Source organism: Oncorhynchus nerka, linkage group LG12, assembly GCF_034236695.1.
Source record: "Oncorhynchus nerka isolate Pitt River linkage group LG12, Oner_Uvic_2.0, whole genome shotgun sequence".
Lineage (NCBI taxonomy): Eukaryota > Metazoa > Chordata > Actinopteri > Salmoniformes > Salmonidae > Oncorhynchus > Oncorhynchus nerka.
The window spans coordinates 41,143,304-41,166,021 of record NC_088407.1 but is presented as its reverse complement, the minus strand read 5'-3'; the positions used below and the strand labels follow the sequence as shown (position 1 = coordinate 41,166,021).

Here is a 22,718-nt window from a genome sequence, read left to right as displayed (position 1 = left end):
GAAAATTCAGCCATCTGTTACTGTACTTTTGCATTTTGATTAACTTTAAATTAAATTATTCTTATCTGAGACCATTAATCTAATCAGTTCCAATCAGTGCTCGCCAACAGTGTTAGCCAATGAGGAATCTGATGTCACCTGATGTGAACCTATGCTGTTTCTCTCCCAGGTCCGGTTTCTCTTCCCTCATTGCTGGCTTTGGCCCCACCAGTGGCCCCACCTATGCCTATGCCCCCCCCTGCCCCTATGGCATCCATGGCCCCACCTCCTCCACCAGGCCCCCCACCTCCGGCCACGGTGCCACCGCCCATGCCCCCTCCACTGCCGATTGATGGAGGACCACCGGTAGGGGAGGCAGGGAATGAGCTGGCGCAGCCACTCTCAGGACTGGCGGCTGCCCTCGCTGGAGCCAAACTCCGTAAAGTTGCAAGGGTTAGTATCTCAGCTTAGACTTGGATCATGGTCAGTAAGAAGAAAACGTTTTGAAACAAGGAGGTACTACCTAAATGTCCAATAAGAAACTTAATTTTTTTGTTTCTTTGCAATACGTTTGAAAATGTTTTGCCACGGTGTGACCCACTGAACAAGACCATTCATATCTATGTGAAAATTGCTTGGACATTCTAACCATACACACATTACCTGTTGGTTGGCTTCTATAAAATGGAACTCGTATGGTGACCAATGTTGTGTCTCCTCAGGATGAGAACAGTCCACCAGGAACAGGTGGAGCCAAGAACGATGCCAACCGCTTGAGTGGAGGTAGTGGTGCTGGAGGGGAGGGGCTGATGCAGGAAATGAACGCCCTTCTAGCACGCAGGTGAGAGAAAAACAACAGTGTGAAAGAAATATTTATTTAATCGAATTGAAATACATGTTATTGAAAATCCCTACCCCAGCTATAGCACATCAAAATACCACATTTTTTTAAATGAACATTCTGGAGTTCAAAAAGGTATTCCTTGATGTTATTGTAAGTAATTAGGCTACTAGCCTGTGAAATAACACAAAATGACTGGAGTTGTCTTTTTCATTATCTAAATGCCTGAATTTGCTTTTCCTGCAGACGGAAAGCCTCAGAGAGACCTGAAGAGGTAATACAGTTTATCTTCTTTTAAAATATCAAGTATTAGTTTCCCAGGGTGGGTCTATCCAGCAACAATAATTGCATTCAAGCACTCTAAAGAGACTTGTGCACACACTTACTCGTACACTGAGTGTACAAAACAATAGGAACACCTTCCGAATATTGATTTGCACACCCTTTTGCCCTCAGAACAACCTCAATTCGTCGGGGCATGGACTCTACAAGGTGTCGAAAGCATTCTGCAGGGATGCTGGCCCATGTTGACTCCAATGCCTCCCACAGTTGTGTCAAGTTGGCTGGATGTCCTTTGGATGGTGGACCAATCTTGGCGCACATGGGAAACTGAAAAATCTAGCAGTGTTACAGTTCTTTACACACTAAAACCGGTGCGCCTGGCACCTACTACCATACACCGCTCAAAGGCACTTAAATATTTTGTCTTGCCCATTCACCCTCTGAAAAGCACACATACACAATCCATGTCTCAATTGTCTCAAGGCTTAAAAATCCTTCTTTAACCTGTCGCCTCCCCTTCACCTAAACTGATTAGGTTAGTGGATTTAACAGGTGACATCAATAAGGGATCATAGCTTTCACCTGGATTAACCTGGTCCCTCTGTCAGGAAAAAGAGCTGGTGTTCCTAATGTCTTGTACACTCAGTATAATTTTTTACAAATATATATACACACAGTACCAGTCAAAAGTTTGGACACATGAACTCATTCAACCATTTTTCTTTATTTTTACTATTTTCTACATTGTATAATAATAGTGAAGACATCCAAATGATGAAATAGCACATATGGAATCATGTAGTAACCAAAAAACATTTAGATTCTTCAAAGTAGCCACCCTTCGCCTTGATGCCAGCTTTGCACACTCTTGGCATTCTCTCAACCAACCTGGAATGCATTTCAATTAACAGGTGTGCCTTGTTAAAAGTGAATTTGTGGAATTTCTTTCCTTAATGCGTTTGAGCCAATCAGTTGAGTTGTGGCAAGTTAGGGGTGGTATACAGAAAATAGCCCTATTTGGTAAAGTACCAAGTCCATATTATGTCAGGAACAGCTCAAATAAGCAAAGCGATGACAGTCCCATCTTTACTTTAAGACATAAAGGTCAGTCAATCTGGAACATTTCAAGAACTTTCAAGTGCAGTCGCGAAAACCATCAAGCACTATGATAAAACTGGCTCTCATGAGGACCGCAACAGGAAAGGAAGACCCAGAGTCACCTCTGCTCCAGAGGATAAGTTAATTAGAGTTAACTGCACCTCAGATTACAGCCCAAATAAATGCTTCACGGAGTTCAAGTAATAACATCAACTGTTCAGATGAGAATGTGTGAATCAGGCCTTCATGATCGAATTGCTGCAAATAAATCACTACTAAAGGACAACAATAAGAAGAAGAGACATGCTTGGGCCAAGAAACAGGAGCAAATAGCACATATTTGGACTCACCTTTGGACAGGTGAGTCCAAATGTAAAAATGTTGTGAGCCAGAGTAGATGAAAGGATGATCTCTGCATATGTAGTTCCCACCGTGAAGCATTGGGGAGGAGGTGTGATTTTGTGGGGGTGGATGGAGAGGATGGCTGTGGTTTCATTGGCTCTTAACCAATCGTGCTATTTTGTTTGTTTTTCCACATTGTTTGTAACTTATTTTTTACTGTTGAATTCGGAAGTTTACATACACTTTAGCCAAATACGTTAAAACTCAGTTTTTCAGAATTCCTGACATTTAATCCAAGTAAAAATTCCCTGTCTTTGGTCAGTTAGGATCACCACTTTATTTTAAGAATGTAAAATGTCAGAATAATAGTAGAGATAATTATTTATTTCAGCTTTTATTTCTTTCATCACATTCCCAGTGGGTCAGAAGTTTACATACACTCAATTAGTATTTGGTAGCATTACGTTTAAATGGTTTAACTTGGGTCAAACGTTTCAGGGAGCCTTCCACAACCTTCCCACAATAAGTTGGGTGAATTTTGTCCATTCCTCCTGACAGAGTCAGATTTGTAGGCCTCCTTTGCTCGCACACACTTTTTCAGTTCTGCCCACAAATGTTCTATGGGATTGAGGTCAGGGCTTTGTGATGGCCACTCCAATACCTTGACTTTGTTGTCCTTAAGCCATTTTGGCACAACTTTGGAAGTATGCTTGGGGTCATTGTCCATTTGGAAGACCCATTTGCGACCAAGCTTCAACTTCTTGACTGATGTCTTGAGATGTTTCTTCAATATATCCACATCATTTTCCGTCCTCCTGATGCCATCTATTTTGTGAAGTGCACCAGTCCCTTCTGGAGCAAAGCACCCCCACAACATGATTCTGCCACCCCCGTGATTCACGGTTGGGATGGTGTTCTTCAGCTTGCAAGCATCCCCCTTTTTCCTCCAAAGATAACAATGGTCATTATGGCCAAACAGTTATATTTTTGTTTCATCAGACCAGAGGACATTTCTCTAAAAAGTACGATCTTTGTCCCCATGTGCTGTTGCAAACCGTAGTCTGGCTTTTTTAGGTCGGTTTTGGAGCAGTGAATTCTTCCTTGCTGAGCGGCCATTCAGGTTATGTGGATATAGAACTAATTTTACTGTGGATATAGATACTTTGGTACCTGTTGCCTCCAGCATCTTCACAAGGTCCTTTGCTGTAGTTCTGGGATTGATTTGCACCAAAGTACGTTCATCTCTAGGAGACAGAACGCATCTCCTTCCTGAGCGGTATGACAGCTGCGTGGTCCCATGGTGTTTATAATTGCGTACTATTGTTTGTACAGATGAACGTGGTACCTTCAGGCGTTTGGAAATTGCTCCCAAGGATGAACAAGATTTGTGGAGGTCTACAATTTTCTTCTGGGGTCTTGGCTGATTTCTTTTGATTTTCCCAAAGAGGCACTGAGTTTGAAGGTAGGCCTTGAAATACATCCACAGGTACACCTCCAATTTACTCAAATGATGTCAAATGATTATTAGCCTATCAGAAGCTTCTAAAGCCATGGCATCATTTTGTGGAATTTTCCAAGCTGTTTAAAGGCACAGTCAACTTAGTGTATGTCAACTTCTGACCTACTGGAATTGTGATACAGTGAATTATAAGTTAAATAATCTGTCTGTAAACAATTGTTGGAAAAGTTACTTGTGTCATATACAAAGTAGATGTCCTAACCGACTTCCCAAAACTATAGTTTGTTAACTTGGAACTCCCTCTCCCGGATCCGGGAGAATTGTCATCAACTGACACTAATTAGCATAACGCAACGGACAAAAAATATTACTAGAAAATATTCATGTTCATGAAATCACAAGTGAAATATATTGAAACACAGCTTAGCCTTTTGTTAATCACCCTGTCATCTCAGATTTTGAAATTATGCTTTACAGCCAAAGCAAGACAAGCATTTGTGTAAGTTTGTCGATAGCCTAGCATTATGCCTAGCTAGCAGCAGGCAACCTGGTCACGAAAATCAGAAAATAATCAAATTAATTTGTTTACCTTTGATGAGCTTCGGATGTTTTCACTCACGAGACTCCCAGTTAGATAGCAAGTGTTCCTTTTTTCGAAAAATATTATTTTTGTAGCCGAAATAACTCTGTTAGTTCTTCACGTTTGGCTGAGAATTCGACCGGAAATTGTGGTCATGACAACGCTGAAAAATATTCCAAATTACCTCCATAATATCGACAGAAACATGGCAAGCGTTGTTTATAATCAATCCTCAATGTGTTTTTCAAATATCTATTCGATAATATTTCAACAGGAACAGCTGTATTTTCAGTAAGACCGGGAGGAAAAATAGCTACCTCTGTCTATTACGCAATAATTACTCTGTAGTCGTTTACGCTCATTCTTCAACATAAAAGCCTGAAATGCTGTAGACACCTTGGGGAATACGTAGAAAAAGGAATCTGGTTGATAGCCCATTCACTGCTCAATAGGGACGCATCGGAACACAGAGCTTTCAAAACATGAGTCACTTCCTGATTGGATTTTTCTCAGGCTTTCGCCTGCAAAATCAGTTCTGTTATACTCACAGACAATATTTGTACCGTTTTGGAAACTTTAGAGTGTTTTCTATCCTAAGCTGTCAATTATATGCATATTCTAGCATCTTGTCCTGACAAAATAGCCCGTTTACTTTGGGAACGTTATTTTTCCAAAAATGAAAATAGAGCCCCCTAGTTTCAAGATTAACAAGAAATGGTTGAAAGTGGTTGAAAAACGAGTTTTAATGACTCCAACCTAAGTGTATGTTAACTTCCGACTTCAACTGTACATAATGTTGTTGCTACCGTCTTTTATGACCTCAAAGATCTTCTGGACATCAGAATAGCGATTACTCACCTTGAATTGGATGAAGATTTTTTCTTTAATGAGTCAGACGAGAGGGATTTACTCTTGACACCCAAACAGGCCCTCATCCTCATAATTTGCAGGAGAAAGAGATGGAATAGTTATCGCCATCGGTCCCATTGGCCAACGTACTATCGCTGCATAATAAATTGGAAGAACTTAAAGCACATATCCTACCAACGGGACATTAAAAACTGTAATATCTTATGTTTCACAGAGTCGTGGCTGATCGACGACATTAACAACATACAGCTGGCGGGTTATACACTCTATCAGCAGGATAGAACAGCAGCCTCTGGTAAGACAAGGGGTGTGGTCTATGTATATTTTTAAACAAGTGGACGATATATTCGGAAATCTCAAGGTTTTGCTCGCCTGAGGTAGAGTATCTCATGATAAGCTGTAGACCACACCTAGAGAGTTTTCATCTGTATTTGTCGCAGCTGTCTACATACCACCACAGAGCGATGCTGGCACTAAGACCGCACTCAATGAGCTGTATACCGCCATAAGCAAACAGGAAAATGCTCCTCCAGAGGCGGCGCTCCTAGTAGCCAGGGGCTTTTAATGCAGGGGAACTTAATTCCGTTTGACCTCATTTCTACCAACATGTTAAATGTGCAACCAGAGGGAAAAAAACTATAGACCACCTTTACTCCACACACAGAGACGCGTACAAAGCTCTCTGTCGCCCTCCATTTGGCAAATCTAACAATAATTCTATCCTCCTGAAAGCTACTTACAAGCAAAAATTAAAGCAGGAAGCACCAGTGACTCGGTCAATAAAAAAAGTGGTCAGATGAAACAGATGTTAAGCTACAGGACTGTTTTGCTAGCACAGACTGGAATATGTTCCTGGATTCTTCTGATGGCATTGAGGAGTACACCACATCAGTCACTGGCTTCATCAATTAGTGCATCGATGACGTTGTCCCCACAGTGACTGTATGTACATACCCCAACCAGAAACCATGGATTACAGGACACATCCGCACTGAGCTAAAAGGAGCGGGACTCTAACCCGGAAGCTTATAAGAAAACTATGCCCTCCGATGAACCATCAAACAGGCAAGCGTCAATACAGGACTAAGATCAAATTGTACTACACCGGCTCCGACGCTCGTCGGATGTGGCAGGGCTTGCAACTATTACAGACTACAAAGGGAAGCACAGCCGAGAGCTGCCCAGTGACACACATCCAGGCTGTGTAAGAACTATTTGACCAAGAAGGAGGAGTGATGGAGTGCTGCATCAGATGACCTGGCCTCCACAATCATCTGACCTCAACCAAAATGAGATGGTTTGGGGATGAGTTGGACTGCAGAGTGAAGGAAATGCAGCCAACAAGTGCTCAGTATATGTGGGAACTCCTTCGAGACTGTTTGAAAATCATTCCTCATGAAGCTGGTTGAGAGAATTTAACTAGGCAGGTCAGCTAAGAACAAATTCTAATTTTCAATGACAGCCTAGGAACAGTGGGTTAACTGCCTTGTTCAGGGGCAGAACAACATATTCTTTACCTAGTCATCTCAGGGATTGGATCTTGTAACCTTTCAGTTACTAGTCCAACACTCTAACCACTAGGCTACCTGTCGCTCCAGTTGATGATACTAACGATACTAGAATGCCAAGAATTTCCGAAGCTGTCATCAAGGCAAAGCTTGGCTACTTTGAAGCCTCTAAAATCTAAAATATATTTTGATTTGTTTAACACCTTTTAAATAACTACATGATGCCATATATGTTATTTAATAGTTTTGATGTCTTTGCTATTATTCTACAATGTAGAAAATGGTAAAAAAATAAAGAACACACATACATATACACACACACACACATACATATATATATATATATGTGTGTGTGTGTGTGTGTGTGTGTGTATATTTATATATATTTACACACACACACACACAATCATCCATTTTAATTTTCCATTATAGGAGGATCCCAAGCCAGGACAGAACTCTACAGGTATACACACTCTTGCCTCCACAATTTTTCTGAGTCTGACCATTATATTTTTTATTGCCTGTATAGAGCGATATTGCTTTTTAAAATGTGTCTCTTCTAATTGTGATCGTCTCTCCTTCTAGGTGCTGGGAAGAATCCATGGGACCGAGTAAACTCTGTAGACAACTCTTCACTGGTATTAAGGTTAGTATCGTCATCTGTTTGATAGGGGCTCCCAAACCTTTTAAAATATCTTGTGACACAATGAGAAGGGATACAGTGCCTAGTGAAAGTCTACACACCCCTTGCACCCACCCCTTCACATTTTGCTGCCTTAACATGTTCACTAAAAATGTATACAGATCTACACAACCTACTTCACATTTTCAAAATGAAAAAAAGTTATAGAAAATGTAAAAAAAATAAAAAGATGTCTTGATTGCAGATGTCTTCACAACCCAGAGCTGATACTTGATGGAATAACCTTTGTCAGACATTACAGCTGAGAATAATTTGGAATAAGATTCTAGAAGCATTGCACAACATACAGTGCTTTCAGAAAGTATTCATACCCCTTGACTTATTCCACATTTTGTTGTTACAGCCTGAATTCAAAATAGATTTTAAAAAACACAATACCCCATAATAACTAAGTAAAAATATGTTAGTAATACATGGAAATGTTTAGAAAATTAAATAGAAAAATGCATAATTTACATAAGTATTCACACCCCTGAGTCAATACATGTTAGAATCACCTTTTGAGAGGCGCATACGTGTACCGATAGAACAGTAGCTCTGTTTTGTACTGTCAAAACTGTGATTATATGAAGAAGCCAGACAATATAGTTTAAATTAAGCCTCTAAAGTCGTTAGATCAAGCAACAGGGAGAGAGTGAGCGGTCAGTTATATACAACAGCGAACCAATCTGTGGGTAAAGCAACGCTGTGACTCGAACCCAACAAGCCATGGCTTCCCTTAGAGGAAAAGACAAAGAACAACTCGGAGATGAAAATAACGACCAGCTAATGGATATCCAGGATAACACCAAAACAAAATAACTGTTACAATCTGTTGTAAAAAAAAAGTTGATTTTCTCGAAAGGAAAGTAGAGTCTATCGTGTCAGATATGCATATACAGGGCGGGTGCATGGACGAACAGGACAACAAAATTTGCCTTCTGGAAACAAAGGAGCACATTTTAGAAGAGAAACTGGACCAGCAAGAAAACAGAATGAGTGACATAACTCGCCAACTGATTGCAGCAATACTACAACAATGGAAGAGGCAAGTGGAAGGGGAGAAGGTAAGGAGCGTGTCTGTTGACCCTACATTAAAGACCAAATTGGTTAAAGAAAATTGTGCTAAATAAAATAAGTATACCAGTTTCATTTAAGGAGCAAAAAATTGACAGCTGCGCCATACAGGTTGAAAAATAGTTGGGAAGATATTTTTGATGTGCCGAGTCCATGGCACATGGTTTATGTATGAACTGATACACAAAACAACGCAGGATTAAAAACTTAGAGTTTTTCAATTTAATTTATTATACAAAATTATTGCAGCCAATATAGAATGTTATGAATATGAGGGATACAACCATCCCAGCTCAGCAGATTTTGCTGTGAAGAGACAGACTCATTAGATGATTTGTTTTGGTACATACAGTATGTAGCTTGTTTTTGGTCGCAGGTTCAGGAATGGCTAAAGAAGAATTGTAACATTTACCTGGAGCTAACTCTGCAAATGGCACTACTGGGCGACTTGAAAGGCCATAGTCAATCGATCAATAATATAATAATACTCTAAGTAAAAATGTTAATCTTTAATTTACAATCTGTAGAAACTATGAGAATAGAAAGATTCTGAACTTTTGTGACACAGTACAGCAGAGTTGAAAAATATATGGCAATTAGAAATCAACACTGGATGGTTTTCAGAGATATATGGGACGGCTTGAGGGGAGCTGAAGCATAGGACTAAAAACAAATTAAAACAAATTTAAAAAGTTAACTAATGGAAAATGCATTGGATTTGTATAAGCTGTAAGTAGAAGCGTAAGTATTGTTGTACATTAGTTTACTCCAATTAGTGGAGGAGTGGTAGGGTTAGGGGAAAATAACACAATAAGATTTGTAAAAATAAAACACAATAATGGAAATGATATTGGGTGGTTTGAGCCCTGTTCGAGCCCTGAATGCTGATTGGCTGACAGCCGTGGTATGTCAGACCAGGTATGACAAAACATTTATTTTTACTGTTCTTATAATTTTGGTAACCAGTTTATAATAGGATTAAGGCACCTCTGCAATTTTAACGCTGATCTATGCCCCGAGGAGAGTAAGAAACATGAAAAAAGTGATAAGCATACTAGGCTACATACAGTGATGCCTAAGACCAGCTTATTGTAAATTGAGACAATATTCTTTCCCCCTCCCCCAGTAAAATCTAGACTCTATTGTCCACAAGTAACTGTTCTTCTCGAGGAAGTAACTTTAGAATTAGCAGATGCCAATAGGATACATGGACACTGAAAATACCGATATAAAAGAGGAAGTATAGCATGGATTCGGAAAGTATTCACCATCCCTTGACGTTTTCCACATACAGTGGGGGGAACAGGTATTTGATACACTGCCGATTTTGCAGGTTTTCCAACTTACAAAGCATGTAGAGGTCTGTAATTTTATCATAGGTACACTTCAGCTGTGAGAGACAGAATCACAAAAAAATCCAGAAAATCACATTGATTTTTAAGTAATTAATTTGCATTTTATTGCATGACATAAGTATTTGATCTCCTACCAACCAGTAAGAATTCCGGCTCTCACAGACCTGTTAGTTTTTCTTTAAGAAGCCCTCCTGTTCTCCACTCATTACCTGTATTAACTGCACCTATTTGAACTCGTTACCTGTAGAAAAGACACCTGTCCACACACTCAATCAAACAGACTCCAACCTCTCCACAATGGCCAAGACCAGAGAGAGCTGTGTAAGGACATCAGGGCTAAAATTGTAGACCTGCACAAGGCTGGGATGGGCTACAGGACAATAGGCAAGCAGCTTGGTGAGAAGGCAACAACTGTTGGCGCAATTATTAGAAAATGGAAGAAGTTCAAGATTACGGTCAATCACCCTCAGTCTGGGGCTCCCTGTAAGATCTCACCTCGTGGGGCATCAATGATCACGAGGAAGGTGAGGGATCAGCCCAGAACTACATGGCAGGACCTGGTCAATGACCTGAAGAGAGCTGGGACCACAGTCTCAAAGAAAACCATTAGTAACACACTATGCCGTCATGGATTAAAATCCTGCAGCGCACGCAACGTCCCCCTGCTCAAGCCAGCGCATGTCCAGGCCCGTCTGAAGTTTGCCAATGGCCATCTGGATGATCCAGAGGAGGAATGGGAGAAGGTCATGTGGTCTGATGAGACAAAAATATAGCTTTTTGGTCTAAACTCCACTCGCTGTGTTTGGAGGAAGAAGAAAGATGAGTACAACCCCAAGAACACCATCCCAACTGTGAAGCATGGAGGTGGAAACATCATTCTTTGGGGATGCTTTTCTGCAAAGGGGACAGGACGACTGCACCGTATTGAGGGGAGGATGGATGGGGCCATGTATCGCGAGATCTTTTAACCTCCTTCCCTCAGTAAGAGCATTGAAGATGGGTCGTGGCTAGGTCTTCCAGCATGACAATGACCCGAAACACACATCCAGGGCAACTAAGGTGTGGCTCCGTAAGAAGCATCTCAAGGTCCTGGAGTGGCCTAGCCAGTCTCCAGACCTGAACCCAATAGAAAATCTTGGAGGGATCTGAAAGTCCATATTGCCCAGCGACAGCCCCGAAACCTGAAGGATCTGGAGAAGGTCTGTATGGAGGAGTGAGCCAAAATCCCTGCTGCAGTGTGTGCAAACCTGGTCAAGAACTACAGGAAACGTATGATCTCTGTAAGGTTTCTGTACCAAATATTAAGTTATGCTTTTCTGATGTATCAAATACTTATGTCATGCAATAAAATGCAAATGAATTACTTAAAAATCATACAATGTGATTTTCTGGATTTTTGTTTTAGATTCCGTCTCTCACAGTTGAAGTGTACCTATGATAAAGAATTACAAACCTCTACATGCTTTGTAAGTAGGAAAACCTGCAAAAACGGCAGTGTATCAAATACTTGTTCTCCCCACTGTAGATTAAATGTAAAAAAATCCTCAGCAATTTCAATGTCAACAATGAAGAGGCGCCTCCTGAGTGGCATGGTAGTCTAAGGCACTGCGTCGCAGTGCTAGCTGTGCCACTAGAGATTTTGGGTTCGAGTCCAGGCTCTGTCGCAGGCGGCCGCGGCCGGGAGACACATGGGGTGGCGCACAATTGGCCCAGCGTAATCTGGGTTAGGGGAGGGTTTGGCATGCAGGGATGTCCTTGTCCCATCGCGCACCAGCAACTCCTGTGGCGGGCTGGGCGCAGTGCACGCTGACACGGTCGCCAGGTGTACAGTATTTCCTCTGACACATTGGTGCAGCTGGCTTCCGGGTTAGGTGGGCATTGTGTCAAGACGCAGTGCAGCTTGGTTGGGTTGTGTTTCGGAGGACGCCCAGCTCTCGCCTCTCCGTACAGGAGTTGCAGCGATGAGACAAGACTGTAACTACCAATTGGATACCATGAAATTGGCGAGGAAAAAGGGGTAACCATTTTTTATAATAACAATCATAATACAAATAAAAAAACAATTATAAACTCTGAAGAGGTGACTCCAGGATGCTAGCCTTCTAGGCATAGTTCCTCTGTCCAGTGTCTGTGTTCTTTTGCCCATCTTAATCTTTTCTTTTATTGGCCAGTCTGAGATATGGATTTTTCTTTGCAACTCAGCCTAGAAGGCCAGCATCCCAGAGTCACCTCTTCACTTATTCATTATGAGGTATTGTGTGGAGATTGATGGGGGAAAAAACAATTTAATTAATTTTAGAAAAAGGGTTACATTTTTTTTTTAAAAGGAGAAATGGAATATTTAAAGAGGAGTTGGAGAAGCCTATGCTGCCACCTACTGTAGTAACAGCAGAGGTGTAGGAATCCTGATAAATAAGAATACATTGTTATACCCTTATATCCAAGCACATGGATCAAGAATGTTTTCTAATGTTGAATTTTACTTTACATGGTTAAAAATACACATTGATTTCAATGTCTGTCCAACCAGTGGCAAATATGGTGTTTTTAGATAGAATTCAACTATTAGATCAAATCCAGACAGGAACTGTTATTTTAGCAGGTGACCTAAATCATATATTGGATAAGATTGACAGGCGTAGTAATAAAAAAAAAGGCAAAGTCAAACTTAAATGAATAATTCTTTATTGTCAGTTAACTGGAGAGGTTCCAACAAACTTGATACACCATAGCACACGTTTGTCAGGAGCAGGGGCAGTTCCGTTAGTTCTCTTATATAGTGGGGCAAAAAAGTATTTAGTCAGCCACCAATTGTGCAAGTTCTCCCACTTAAAAAGATGAGAGAGGCCTGTAATTTTCATCATAGGTACCTTCAACTATGACAGACAAAATGAGAAAAAAAATCCAGAAAATCACATTGTAGGATTTTTAATGAATTTATTTGCAAATTATGGTGGAAAATAAGTATTTGGTCACCTACAAACAAGCAAGATGTCTGGCTCTCACAGACCTGTAACTTCTTCTTTAAGAGCCTCCTCTGTCCTCCACTCGTTACCTGTATTAATGGCACCTGTTTGAACTTGTTATCAGTATAAAAGACACCTGTCCACAAACCTCAAACAGTCACACTCCAAACTCTACTATGGCCAAGACCAAAGAGCTGTCAAAGGACACCAGAAACAAAATTGTAGACCTGCACCAGGCTGGGAAGACTGAATCTGCAATAGGTAAGCAGCTTGGTTTGAAGAAATCAACTGTGGGAGCAATTATTAAATAATAATAATTAAATTACAATTGGTGGCTGACTAAATACTTTTTTGCCCCACTGTATACTGCTTACACTGAAGTTATATTTGCATGATTCAGCTTATTAATTATTCATAATTAATTAATCATTAACATTTGGTTCATGCATGTGACCGGCCAATACTGGTTCATGCATGTGACAGACCAATACCTCACAAGGCTTCATCTCTCCAAGCTGAGACCTTGAAACTGAGATATCCTTTCGTTCTCAAAACAAAGTTCTGGGCGTGCTGCCAAATTGCAGATACTGATAGTGACGATTTTTTCAATCAGTCACTTGCATTAACACAGAAATTGGTTATTATAAAAAGCACAAACATAACATTTTCCATCACACTATCTTGGAAAACAATAATCCATGCTTTCTGGGAGTCTAAAAGTTATGAACTGAGCTAGAAAGTTGGCTGTCCGAACTATTACAATGTAAACTTACTTTCAATCTGTCTGTCTGCATATTTCAAGACATGGCATATGGGGGTGTACTTAGATACCCAATGGGCTGGACAATTATCTTCTCATCTTGAATTTCTTTAAATAAAAAACGTGGAAATCAATCAAGCCGCCCATTATTAACACAATGGAAAAATCGAATATTGTATTATTGAAATGTGACAAACCTATTCAGTTGTACAACTGAAATGTGTCTTCTGCTATTAACCCAGGGTTTCGATCCAGCAACCTTTGGGTTACTGACCCAACGCTCTAACCACTAGGCTACCTGCATTCTGTAACACAACTAAATGTGGAAAAAGTCAATGGGTGTGAATACTTTCCTAAGGCATATTGTTCTTATAAAAATTGTTCAAGATCAGTAAATTTGGTTGGGAATCATTTATGGACAGCAATATTCAAACCTTGTCTCTGATTTTCACGCTAGGACTGAGACTAGACCAATCAGGAACACTCAACACTTCTTGGAAAGCCATTCTGGTGTGTCTTTGGCATAATTTGTCATTGTCTTAATGAAAAATAAAACTATACCAGGGTTAGGTTTTCAAAAGACTGAGTCAGATTTTTCTTAAACTTTTTACCTGGGCTTTGCTCCTTTCATATTTATTTTGATCCTGAGCAACTCCCCAGTCCCTGCCGATGACAAGAATATCTTTAACATGATGCTGCCACCACAATACTTGAAAATACAAAGGGGTTCACTCTGTGTTGTATTGGATTGGATTTGACCCAAACCTGTAGTTTTTAATTTAGGCCAAAAAGTGAATTTATTTGGTGTGTTTTCTTGCAGTGATACTTAACAGCCTTGTTACAAACAGAATGGATGATTTGAAGAGGAATTTTTAACACAGGCTTATTTGTCATACAGACCAGTAATATGGACCGAATGCAATGTTGTTGATCCCTTTATATAGTTGGGGCAATGTTATGGGTATGTTGTCACCACAGGGACTGGGGAGTTTGTTAGGATCAAAATAAATATGAAAAGAGCAAAGCCGAGGTAAAAAAACAACAACAACTCAGTCTTCTGAAAACCTAACCCTGGGATAGGGTTTTGTTTTTCTGCGGGACAATTACACAAATTGTAATGCAAAAAAAACACAACAGAATGGCTTTGCAAGAGAGGTAGAGTGTTCCTGAATGGTCCAGTATAAATCCTGACTTAAAACTGCTTAAAAAATCAAAGACAAGGTTTAAATATTGCTGTCCATCAATGATTTCCTTCCAAATATACTGAGCTTGAGCAATTCTGACCAAAAAAATTAGTTGGGGCATGGACTCTACAAGGTGTCGATAGCGTTCCACAGGGATGCTGGCCCATGTTGACTGCAATGCTTCCCATAGTTGTGTCAAGTTGGCTGGATGTCCTTTGGGTGGTGGACCGTTCTTGATACTGTTGTGTTTTTGGCATCATTAAAAGTGAAGACTGTTATTTTATTGAATCAATTCTCTATAATTATTATTACGTGATTAAACTAATCTTGTAAATGTAATTAACTAGGAATTCGGGGCACCACGGAAAATCTTCGGAAAATTCTAATTTAGTAATCTGATTATAACTCTTCAGATATTTTCATATCTGATCAATTAGTCTTCTATTAATGAATTATTCTTTACCTCACGTCAGTCTCACTCCAAACGTCGTAAATTGTTGGTTATCTGCACGAACCCAGCCTTTATTATAAATCATCTTTATTATTACCTTTATTATAAATCACCAATTGGCTTAATCATTTATTTACTAACTAACTAAATAATCACAGAAATGCATAAACAAACAAACAGTAGATATTTGTTACTAACAAAGATAGGGAAGATTCTCTAGTGGGCTAAGCCGTTATGACGGCTTGGTGGACAAAGAGAAGTGGGTGTGTACTGAGAAAGAGCGGGAAAGACAAAAGTTGACACAGTTGATAATTATATTAATTGAAATGCTAATTCTTTGCACATGAACGCTCACTCATTTGGGAATAATTGCTATAAATATATATTTACGCCCATGTGTCGTTGTGATCTTCTCTGTTGGAATCGTCAGTCCGTCTGCTGGAGAGTCAGTTCATCCGAGTCTCTCTCTTTCTTTTGTTGTTAGAATGGATACTTCAGAGTACCACTCAAAAATGTTCTCATAGATAGATGTTTCGGCAGTTGTCGGTATTCTCATCCCAGGTTTACATCATTTCTTGCTTCAGACTATTAATTAGTATCTAAGATTTGCTCTTATTCTGTAGGGATTGATAGTCTCAGAGTTGAACCATTTCCAGCTGTGTAGCCAATGCTCCACATGGACTAGTTTTTTAGTTTTGGTAATCAAACCTGTGCCCCCTCAGCTTACACCGAGGTATGCGTGGTCTAAACTATTTGCAATCACAGCTCACGCTGTGGGTTTTCTCAGTCTGAAGAGGATTTTCTTAGGAGGGGCTTTTATTCGTAACAATAGGAAAGGCGGTTCTATGATGCCAGATCATGTCGGTGCTCACAGGGGCGGGCAATTGACTTAGTTAAACTTTAAAGGGAATACTATTATCTCACATTAAAGGTTTAACATCACATTACATCATTTCACAAATAGTTGAATCTTTACTCATTCATTATATACAATAATTAGATGCAAACCATATAACTTAGGAACCTGTGTAAACAGAGTTAGGGTAATGTGGCTGTATTATCTTTCATGAGGTCACACACATGAAACAAAATGGACCGGGTCGTAGCTGGCTTCTCCACCGACCGTTTACACATTCTCCAAAATATGGATATTATTCAATTCTCAAATTCTGGAATGTACTAGAATTTGGCTGGAGTTCCTTTGTTCTACTGTGAAACTCTCTCTCCATACTGCATGGCCAGGGGGAGAGAGTCTCCCCCGGGAATTTACGACCTGAGATAACAGAACCTGGATGTAGGAGAGAGTGAGAGAGGGGGAAGCCACGATCTATGGGAAACTGTTGAGCGTGAAAAACTCAGCAGCGTTGCAGTTCTTGACACAAACCAGTGCGCCTGGCACCTTCTACCATTCACCATTCAAATATTTTTTCTAGCCCATTCACCCTCTTAATGACACACATACACAATCCATGTCTCAATTGTATCTCAACCTGTCTCCTCCCCTTCATCTACACTGATTGAAGTGGATATAAAAAGTGACATCAATAAGGGATCATAGCTTTCACCTGGATTCACCTGGTCATTGGTCATGGAAAGAGCAGATTTTCATAATACTTTGTACACCAAGTGTATTTTGCCCTAAGAGTTGTGCAAAGTTGGTAGAATCTTATTGAAAATGATTCACAGCTACAATGGCTGCCAGAGATGTTTCCACCAAGTATTAACTCTGGAGTGTGAAGACATACGCAATCAAGACATCTTATATTTTTAATTTGTTAATTAATTTGGTAAATGTTCTATAACTTTCTTTTACTTTGAAAATGTGGAGTAGGTTGTGTAGATCTGTAAGGGGGAAAAAAATATATTGAATTCCTTTTTGATTTAATTTTAAGGCAGCAAAAAGTGGAAGACTTGCGTAGACTATTATATTGTTACATTATTATTTTGCCTATTTAGTGTTGTAGATTACACTGTAATGAAAAGCTCTATATACGAATGAAATGTATAATTATTATTTTTTATATGTGGGATTTTACTGATGTGTGGATTTGCTCATCTGAGGCATAATAACTGTTTAGCCTGGTTCTGGATCTGTGATATCTGTATAGCCAACTCCTATGGCAGTTGTTGGCTATACAGCAAAACAGATCTGGGACCAGACTATAACTTTTTAGGTAAATAAGGCGATTTATTGAGAGGTTCATATTACGTAGCATTATGTTCTCTTAGATTAGGAAATATGCACTTTGTAGCCAGTTTATTTGGTACACACACTAGTACTGGGTCAGACCCCCCTTTGCCTCCAGAACAGCCTGAATTATTTGGGACATGGAAATGTTGCTCAATTAGTATCAAGGGACCTTACATGTGCCAGGAAAATATTCCCCAAGCCATTACACCACCGCCACCAACCTGTACCGTTGACACCAGGCAGGATGGGGCCATGGACTCCACCAGCCTGTACCGTTGACACCAGGCAGGATGGGGCCATGGACGCCAAATCCATCAGCATGATGCAACAGGAACCAGGATTCGTCGTACCAGGCTATGTTTTTCCACTCCTCCATTGTCAAGTGTTGATGACTGCATGCCCACAAGAGCAGCAACTTCTTATTTTTAGCTGAAAGGAGTGGAACCCGGTGTGGTCGTCTGCTGCAATAGCCCCACCATGACAAGGACTGACGAGTTGTGCTTTCCGAGATGCTGTTCTGCACACCACTGTCGCACTGTGCCGTTATTTGCCATTTGTTGCCCGCCTATTAGCTTGCACGATTTTTGCCTTTCTCCTTCGACCTCCCATCAACAAGCTGTTTTCGCCCACATGACTGCCACTGACTGGATATTTTTGTTTGTCGCACCATTCTCGGGAAAACCTAGACACTGAAATATATTCTCAGTATTTTCAATGGGAAACAAGAACCATGGGAGTGTTTGCTTAATGCATTGAGGAAGCTTGTGATGATAATATATATTACTAGTCAAAAGTTTTATTATAGTCCCACTAAATTATAGTCCCACTAAGCGCAAACCAGATGGGATGGCGTATGGCTGCAGAATGCTATGGTAGCCATGCTGGTTAAGTGTGCCTAAATAAATCACTGAAAGTGTCACCGGTAAATCACCCCCACACCCTCACACCTCCTCCTCCATGCTTCACGGTGGGAACCACACATGCGGACATCATCTGTTCAGCGTCTCACAAAGACACGGCGGACTGATTTTCACCAGTCTAATATCCATTGCTCGTGTTTCTTGGCCAAAGCAAGTCTCTTCTTCTTATAGGTCTCCTTTAGTGGTGGTTTCTTTGCATCAATTTGACCATGAAGGCCTGATTCACGCAGTCTCCTCTGAACAATTGATGTTTAGATGTGTCTGTTACTTGAACTCTGTGAAGCATTTTTTGGGGGCTGCAATTGCTGAGGCTGGTAACTCTAATGAACTTATACCCTGCAGCAGAGCTAACTCTGGGTCTTCCTTTCCTGTGGTGGTCCTCATGAGAGCCAGTTTCATCATAGCGCTTGATGGTTTTTGTGACTGCACTTGAAGAAACTTTTAAAGTTCTTGAAATGTTCCCGATTGACTGACCTTCGTGTTTTAAAGTAATGATGGACTGTCGTTTCTCTTTGCTTATTTGAGATGTTCTTGCCATAATAAGGACTTGGTATTTTACCAAATTACCAAATCTTCTGTATAGCACCCCTACCTTGTCACAACACAATTGATTGTCTCAAACGCATTAAGAAGTATAGAAATTCCACTACTTAACTTTTAACAAGGCACACCTGTTAATTGAAATGCATTGCATGTGACAACCTCATGAAGCTGGCTGAGAGAATGCCAAGAGTGTGCAAAGCTGTCATCAAGGCAAAGGGTGGCTACTTTGAAGAATCTGAAATATAAAATATATTTTGATTTGTTTAACACTTATTTGGTTACCATATAATTCCATATGTGTTATTACATAGTTTTGATGTCTTCACTATTATTCTACAATGTAGAAAATAGTAAAAAATAAATTAAAGCCCTTGAATGAGTAGGTGTGTCCAAACTTTTGACTGGTACATGGCCGGCCAATTTGGAATTATCGCCTTAATAAACAGTGAATGGATTGTTGCCTTACATTGCTAACACCACCATGCTATATCAATATAAGATACTGTACCTTCATCTAATAATCAAGGATGAATGTTGCTTGTCACTTGTCATTAGCTGTAGAACAGTTCTGTATAGGTCTTATTGACTATGAAATTAATATTTATCGATCATTTCCAATCATCCCTATGGTTGTTGTTGTTTTGCAGGGTGCGACCAGTGGGCAGCACTAGTGAAGGAGACATAAACTTTGACAGGATGAAGCAGGTAGAAATCTCATTTCAAAACTGTAAAACATATTGGACGGATCAGTGTGGCATTCTTCAATCGTTAATGGAATAAAAGTATTGTGAAAGAAGCAGAAAATGTCAACTGTATTCTTTATCCCCACAGGAAATCTTGGAGGAAGTTGTACGTGAATTGCAGAAGGTGAAAGATGAGATCATTAATGGTAGGTGATACAAAATGTTTATGCATGTTGTTATTGAAAAGGCTTGCCAGCATCAGTGAGCAATTTACCTGCAAACTGACTAAGGTCCTTCCTATTCATGTTCTATACACTTTCTGTAGTTCGATTCAGTTTTTACGTTACGGCGAACAAAGGTATCCTAATTAATTATGTCCTAAGATGATGCTAGGCATACAGTTAATCTATTTACTTCATAGAAAATTCAATTTTTCTTTTAAATAGATGAAGGTTCAGTGATAATGCCGTCCTCCAGTACCCATTCTCTACAGAACACACACGCACACGTGATTTTCTCAGTTTTGTGTTCTCTTTCAGCCATTAGACAAGAAATTGGTCGAATCCATACATCATAATATCTGGACAGTGGGACATGCAGGAAGTATGAAGGATAAGATCTGCTCGGAAGAAATGTTCTCAACGTTTCTGTGATGATATGAAACATTGCTGTGACGCTGCAGAAAAGTTGAGCCAACATTGAGTCTGCTGTGCAGAACAGAGGGATGAAAAAAAGTGAGAATGAGAGAGATAAAATAATGGTTAAATGAAGAAAGGATGTACGGACGGAAGGATGGACGGACGCTTGCACCGTTTTCCGTTTTTTCCTTTCCGTGCATTTGCAGACTCAGTTCAGTTTGCAGGTTTCTGCTCTGTCTGTTCTAAGTCTTACAAAAGGAAATATTTTTGTTTTCTACGTTTGTGCTGTTTTATTATTTTAAAAAACGGTGATTATTTTATTATTTGTAATATTATATATAGAGACAGACAAAACTGTTGTTCTACATTGGCGGGTCCTGGAGGAAACTTGCACACTATTTACATCAGCCTTTTATATTTTATATGATTTACTTTATCCTTGGGTGTTTGACCAGCACATATGGCACATACTGTGCTTTAGTCACCTGACCTCAGCAGTTTTTAAAAAGCTTTTATCTATTTACCAGTAACAGGGCAGTGTTCATTAGGCACCAAACAGAAGACAACTGACTGAACCAGGGAGGGACTACCTGGACATGTCCAATAAGAAACACTAATTTTTGTTGTACGTTGCTAAAAGTTTTCATTTGTGGATCGTTCACAAAAAAAGTATCCAAAACTGTAAATTCACCATCTAAGCTTTCCCAATATAGATCAAATTATCCATAGGCTATCCCTACGAAACCCAAAGTGACTATACAGTATGTGTATATGATTTGTTCCTGTGTTTTACCATGCATGAATCTGATCTTTATTAATTTTTTAATTGGTTTTTTTTTTTAAAGTGGTATGTTTACAATGGTGGTTTGTTTTTGTGAATGTCCTCCCTTGCTATTTAAGGTTGAACTTGAATTTGATATGTGAAAATAGAGCCAGTTGCTATTGCAAAATGAAAAGAATACATACATCAGTGCAACAATTATTTGTGATGATAGGAAAATGCTTATTTGAGGAAAATATTTGATTGAATACCGGTTGTGACATTATCTTAACTTTGACTAAGTTCTGAATAAAATTTCAAAATTGAAAGTAAATTAATTTAAACAAAACAATAGACCTGTCTACAGTATAGAGTGGTGTGTTTTATTTATACATCGTTATGAAATAGAAAAAGACACTGAGGCCTAGATTCAATCAAATCAAGTGAGAACCGACACACGCATAGCTGATGTTTTGGCAGTGTCGGAGGTGGAACTGCATTGGAGCTGACAAAATCGGTAAGCAGCTGCTGTTGATCATTGTCACAAAGCCACACTCATGCTAGAAGTTCAGAACGAGAAAGTGTAGGCTATATAGAAATAATGATGCAAAATTAAATGAAATAATAAGAAATTCTATAAACCTAATCGAGGTGTAGATTACATCTCACATTCCAGTGTTCGAAATTCTAAACAAGGCTGCATGGGATTTCTTAATGCAACTCCATGTAGCCAATGGCAATGTCTGCTTTAGGAATAATGCTCGGAGCCGCTTGTGGATTTGACAGCTCTAACGCAGTTCCACCTTGAACACCGCCAAAGCAATTGCTATGCGAATGACGGCTAAAGCGGATCTGATTGAATAGAGCCCTGAATCTACAACTAGTACTTACAGTGTAGACAATACAAAACCTGACTGATATAGAAGTTATGTGATTTTATTATGAAAAAAGTTAGTTCTCGTAAAGAAATATCAGTTACATAGTTCTGGCATTACACATGTATATGCACACACAGAATCATCTCACCTTAAATAAAAAATAATCAAATTTAAATAGCTAAATTCAACTCTGTTGAACATTGTTGTTACGGTTTTCTTCCGTTGAAGGAGAGTCGGACCAAAATGCAGCGTGGTTAGTTCGATACATCTTTAATGAAGAAAAAAACCATGAACAATACAAAAACAACAAATGGAATGTGAAAACCTATACAGCCTATCTGGTGACTACAAACACAGAGACAGGAACAATCACCCACGAAACACTCAAAGAATATGGCTGCCTAAATATGGTTCCCAATCAGAGGCAAAGAAAATCACCTGCCTCTGATTAAGAACCGCCTCAGGCAACCATAGACTTTCCTAGACAACCCTACTCAGCCACAATCCCAATACCTACTAAAACCTCAATACAAAAACACACCACAAAATAAACCCATGTCACACCCTGGCCTGACCAAATAAATAAAGAAAACACAAAATACTAAGACCAAGGCGTGACAATTGTTAGCAATATTTAATATTTCTCTTCTTGAATGAAAAATATATTCTGT

At 39.6% G+C, this 22,718-nt stretch overlaps 1 protein-coding gene across 5 annotated transcripts in view; it reads left to right on the top strand.

The window, feature by feature from the left end:
- LOC115138237 (ena/VASP-like protein) overlaps window positions 1–21,529 on the top strand; it is a 69,439-nt gene extending 47,910 nt beyond the window's left edge. For 4 of the 5 annotated variants that reach the window (XM_029674892.2, XM_029674891.2, XM_029674893.2 and 1 more), the window contains 8 exons: window positions 170–432; window positions 702–820; window positions 1,067–1,094; window positions 7,392–7,422; window positions 7,545–7,605; window positions 19,736–19,793; window positions 19,920–19,977; window positions 20,311–21,529. In XM_029674892.2, coding sequence (XP_029530752.2) covers window positions 170–432; window positions 702–820; window positions 1,067–1,094; window positions 7,392–7,422; window positions 7,545–7,605; window positions 19,736–19,793; window positions 19,920–19,977; window positions 20,311–20,348 — 656 coding nt within the window. In that variant the 3' untranslated portion in view covers window positions 20,349–21,529. Of the gene's footprint in view, window positions 1–169; window positions 433–701; window positions 821–1,066; window positions 1,095–3,874; window positions 5,260–7,391; window positions 7,423–7,544; window positions 7,606–19,735; window positions 19,794–19,919; window positions 19,978–20,310 lie in introns of those variants that run through there. The other variant, XM_065025600.1, reaches the window with a different exon arrangement.
- Window positions 21,530–22,718: the final 1,189 nt, after the last annotated feature.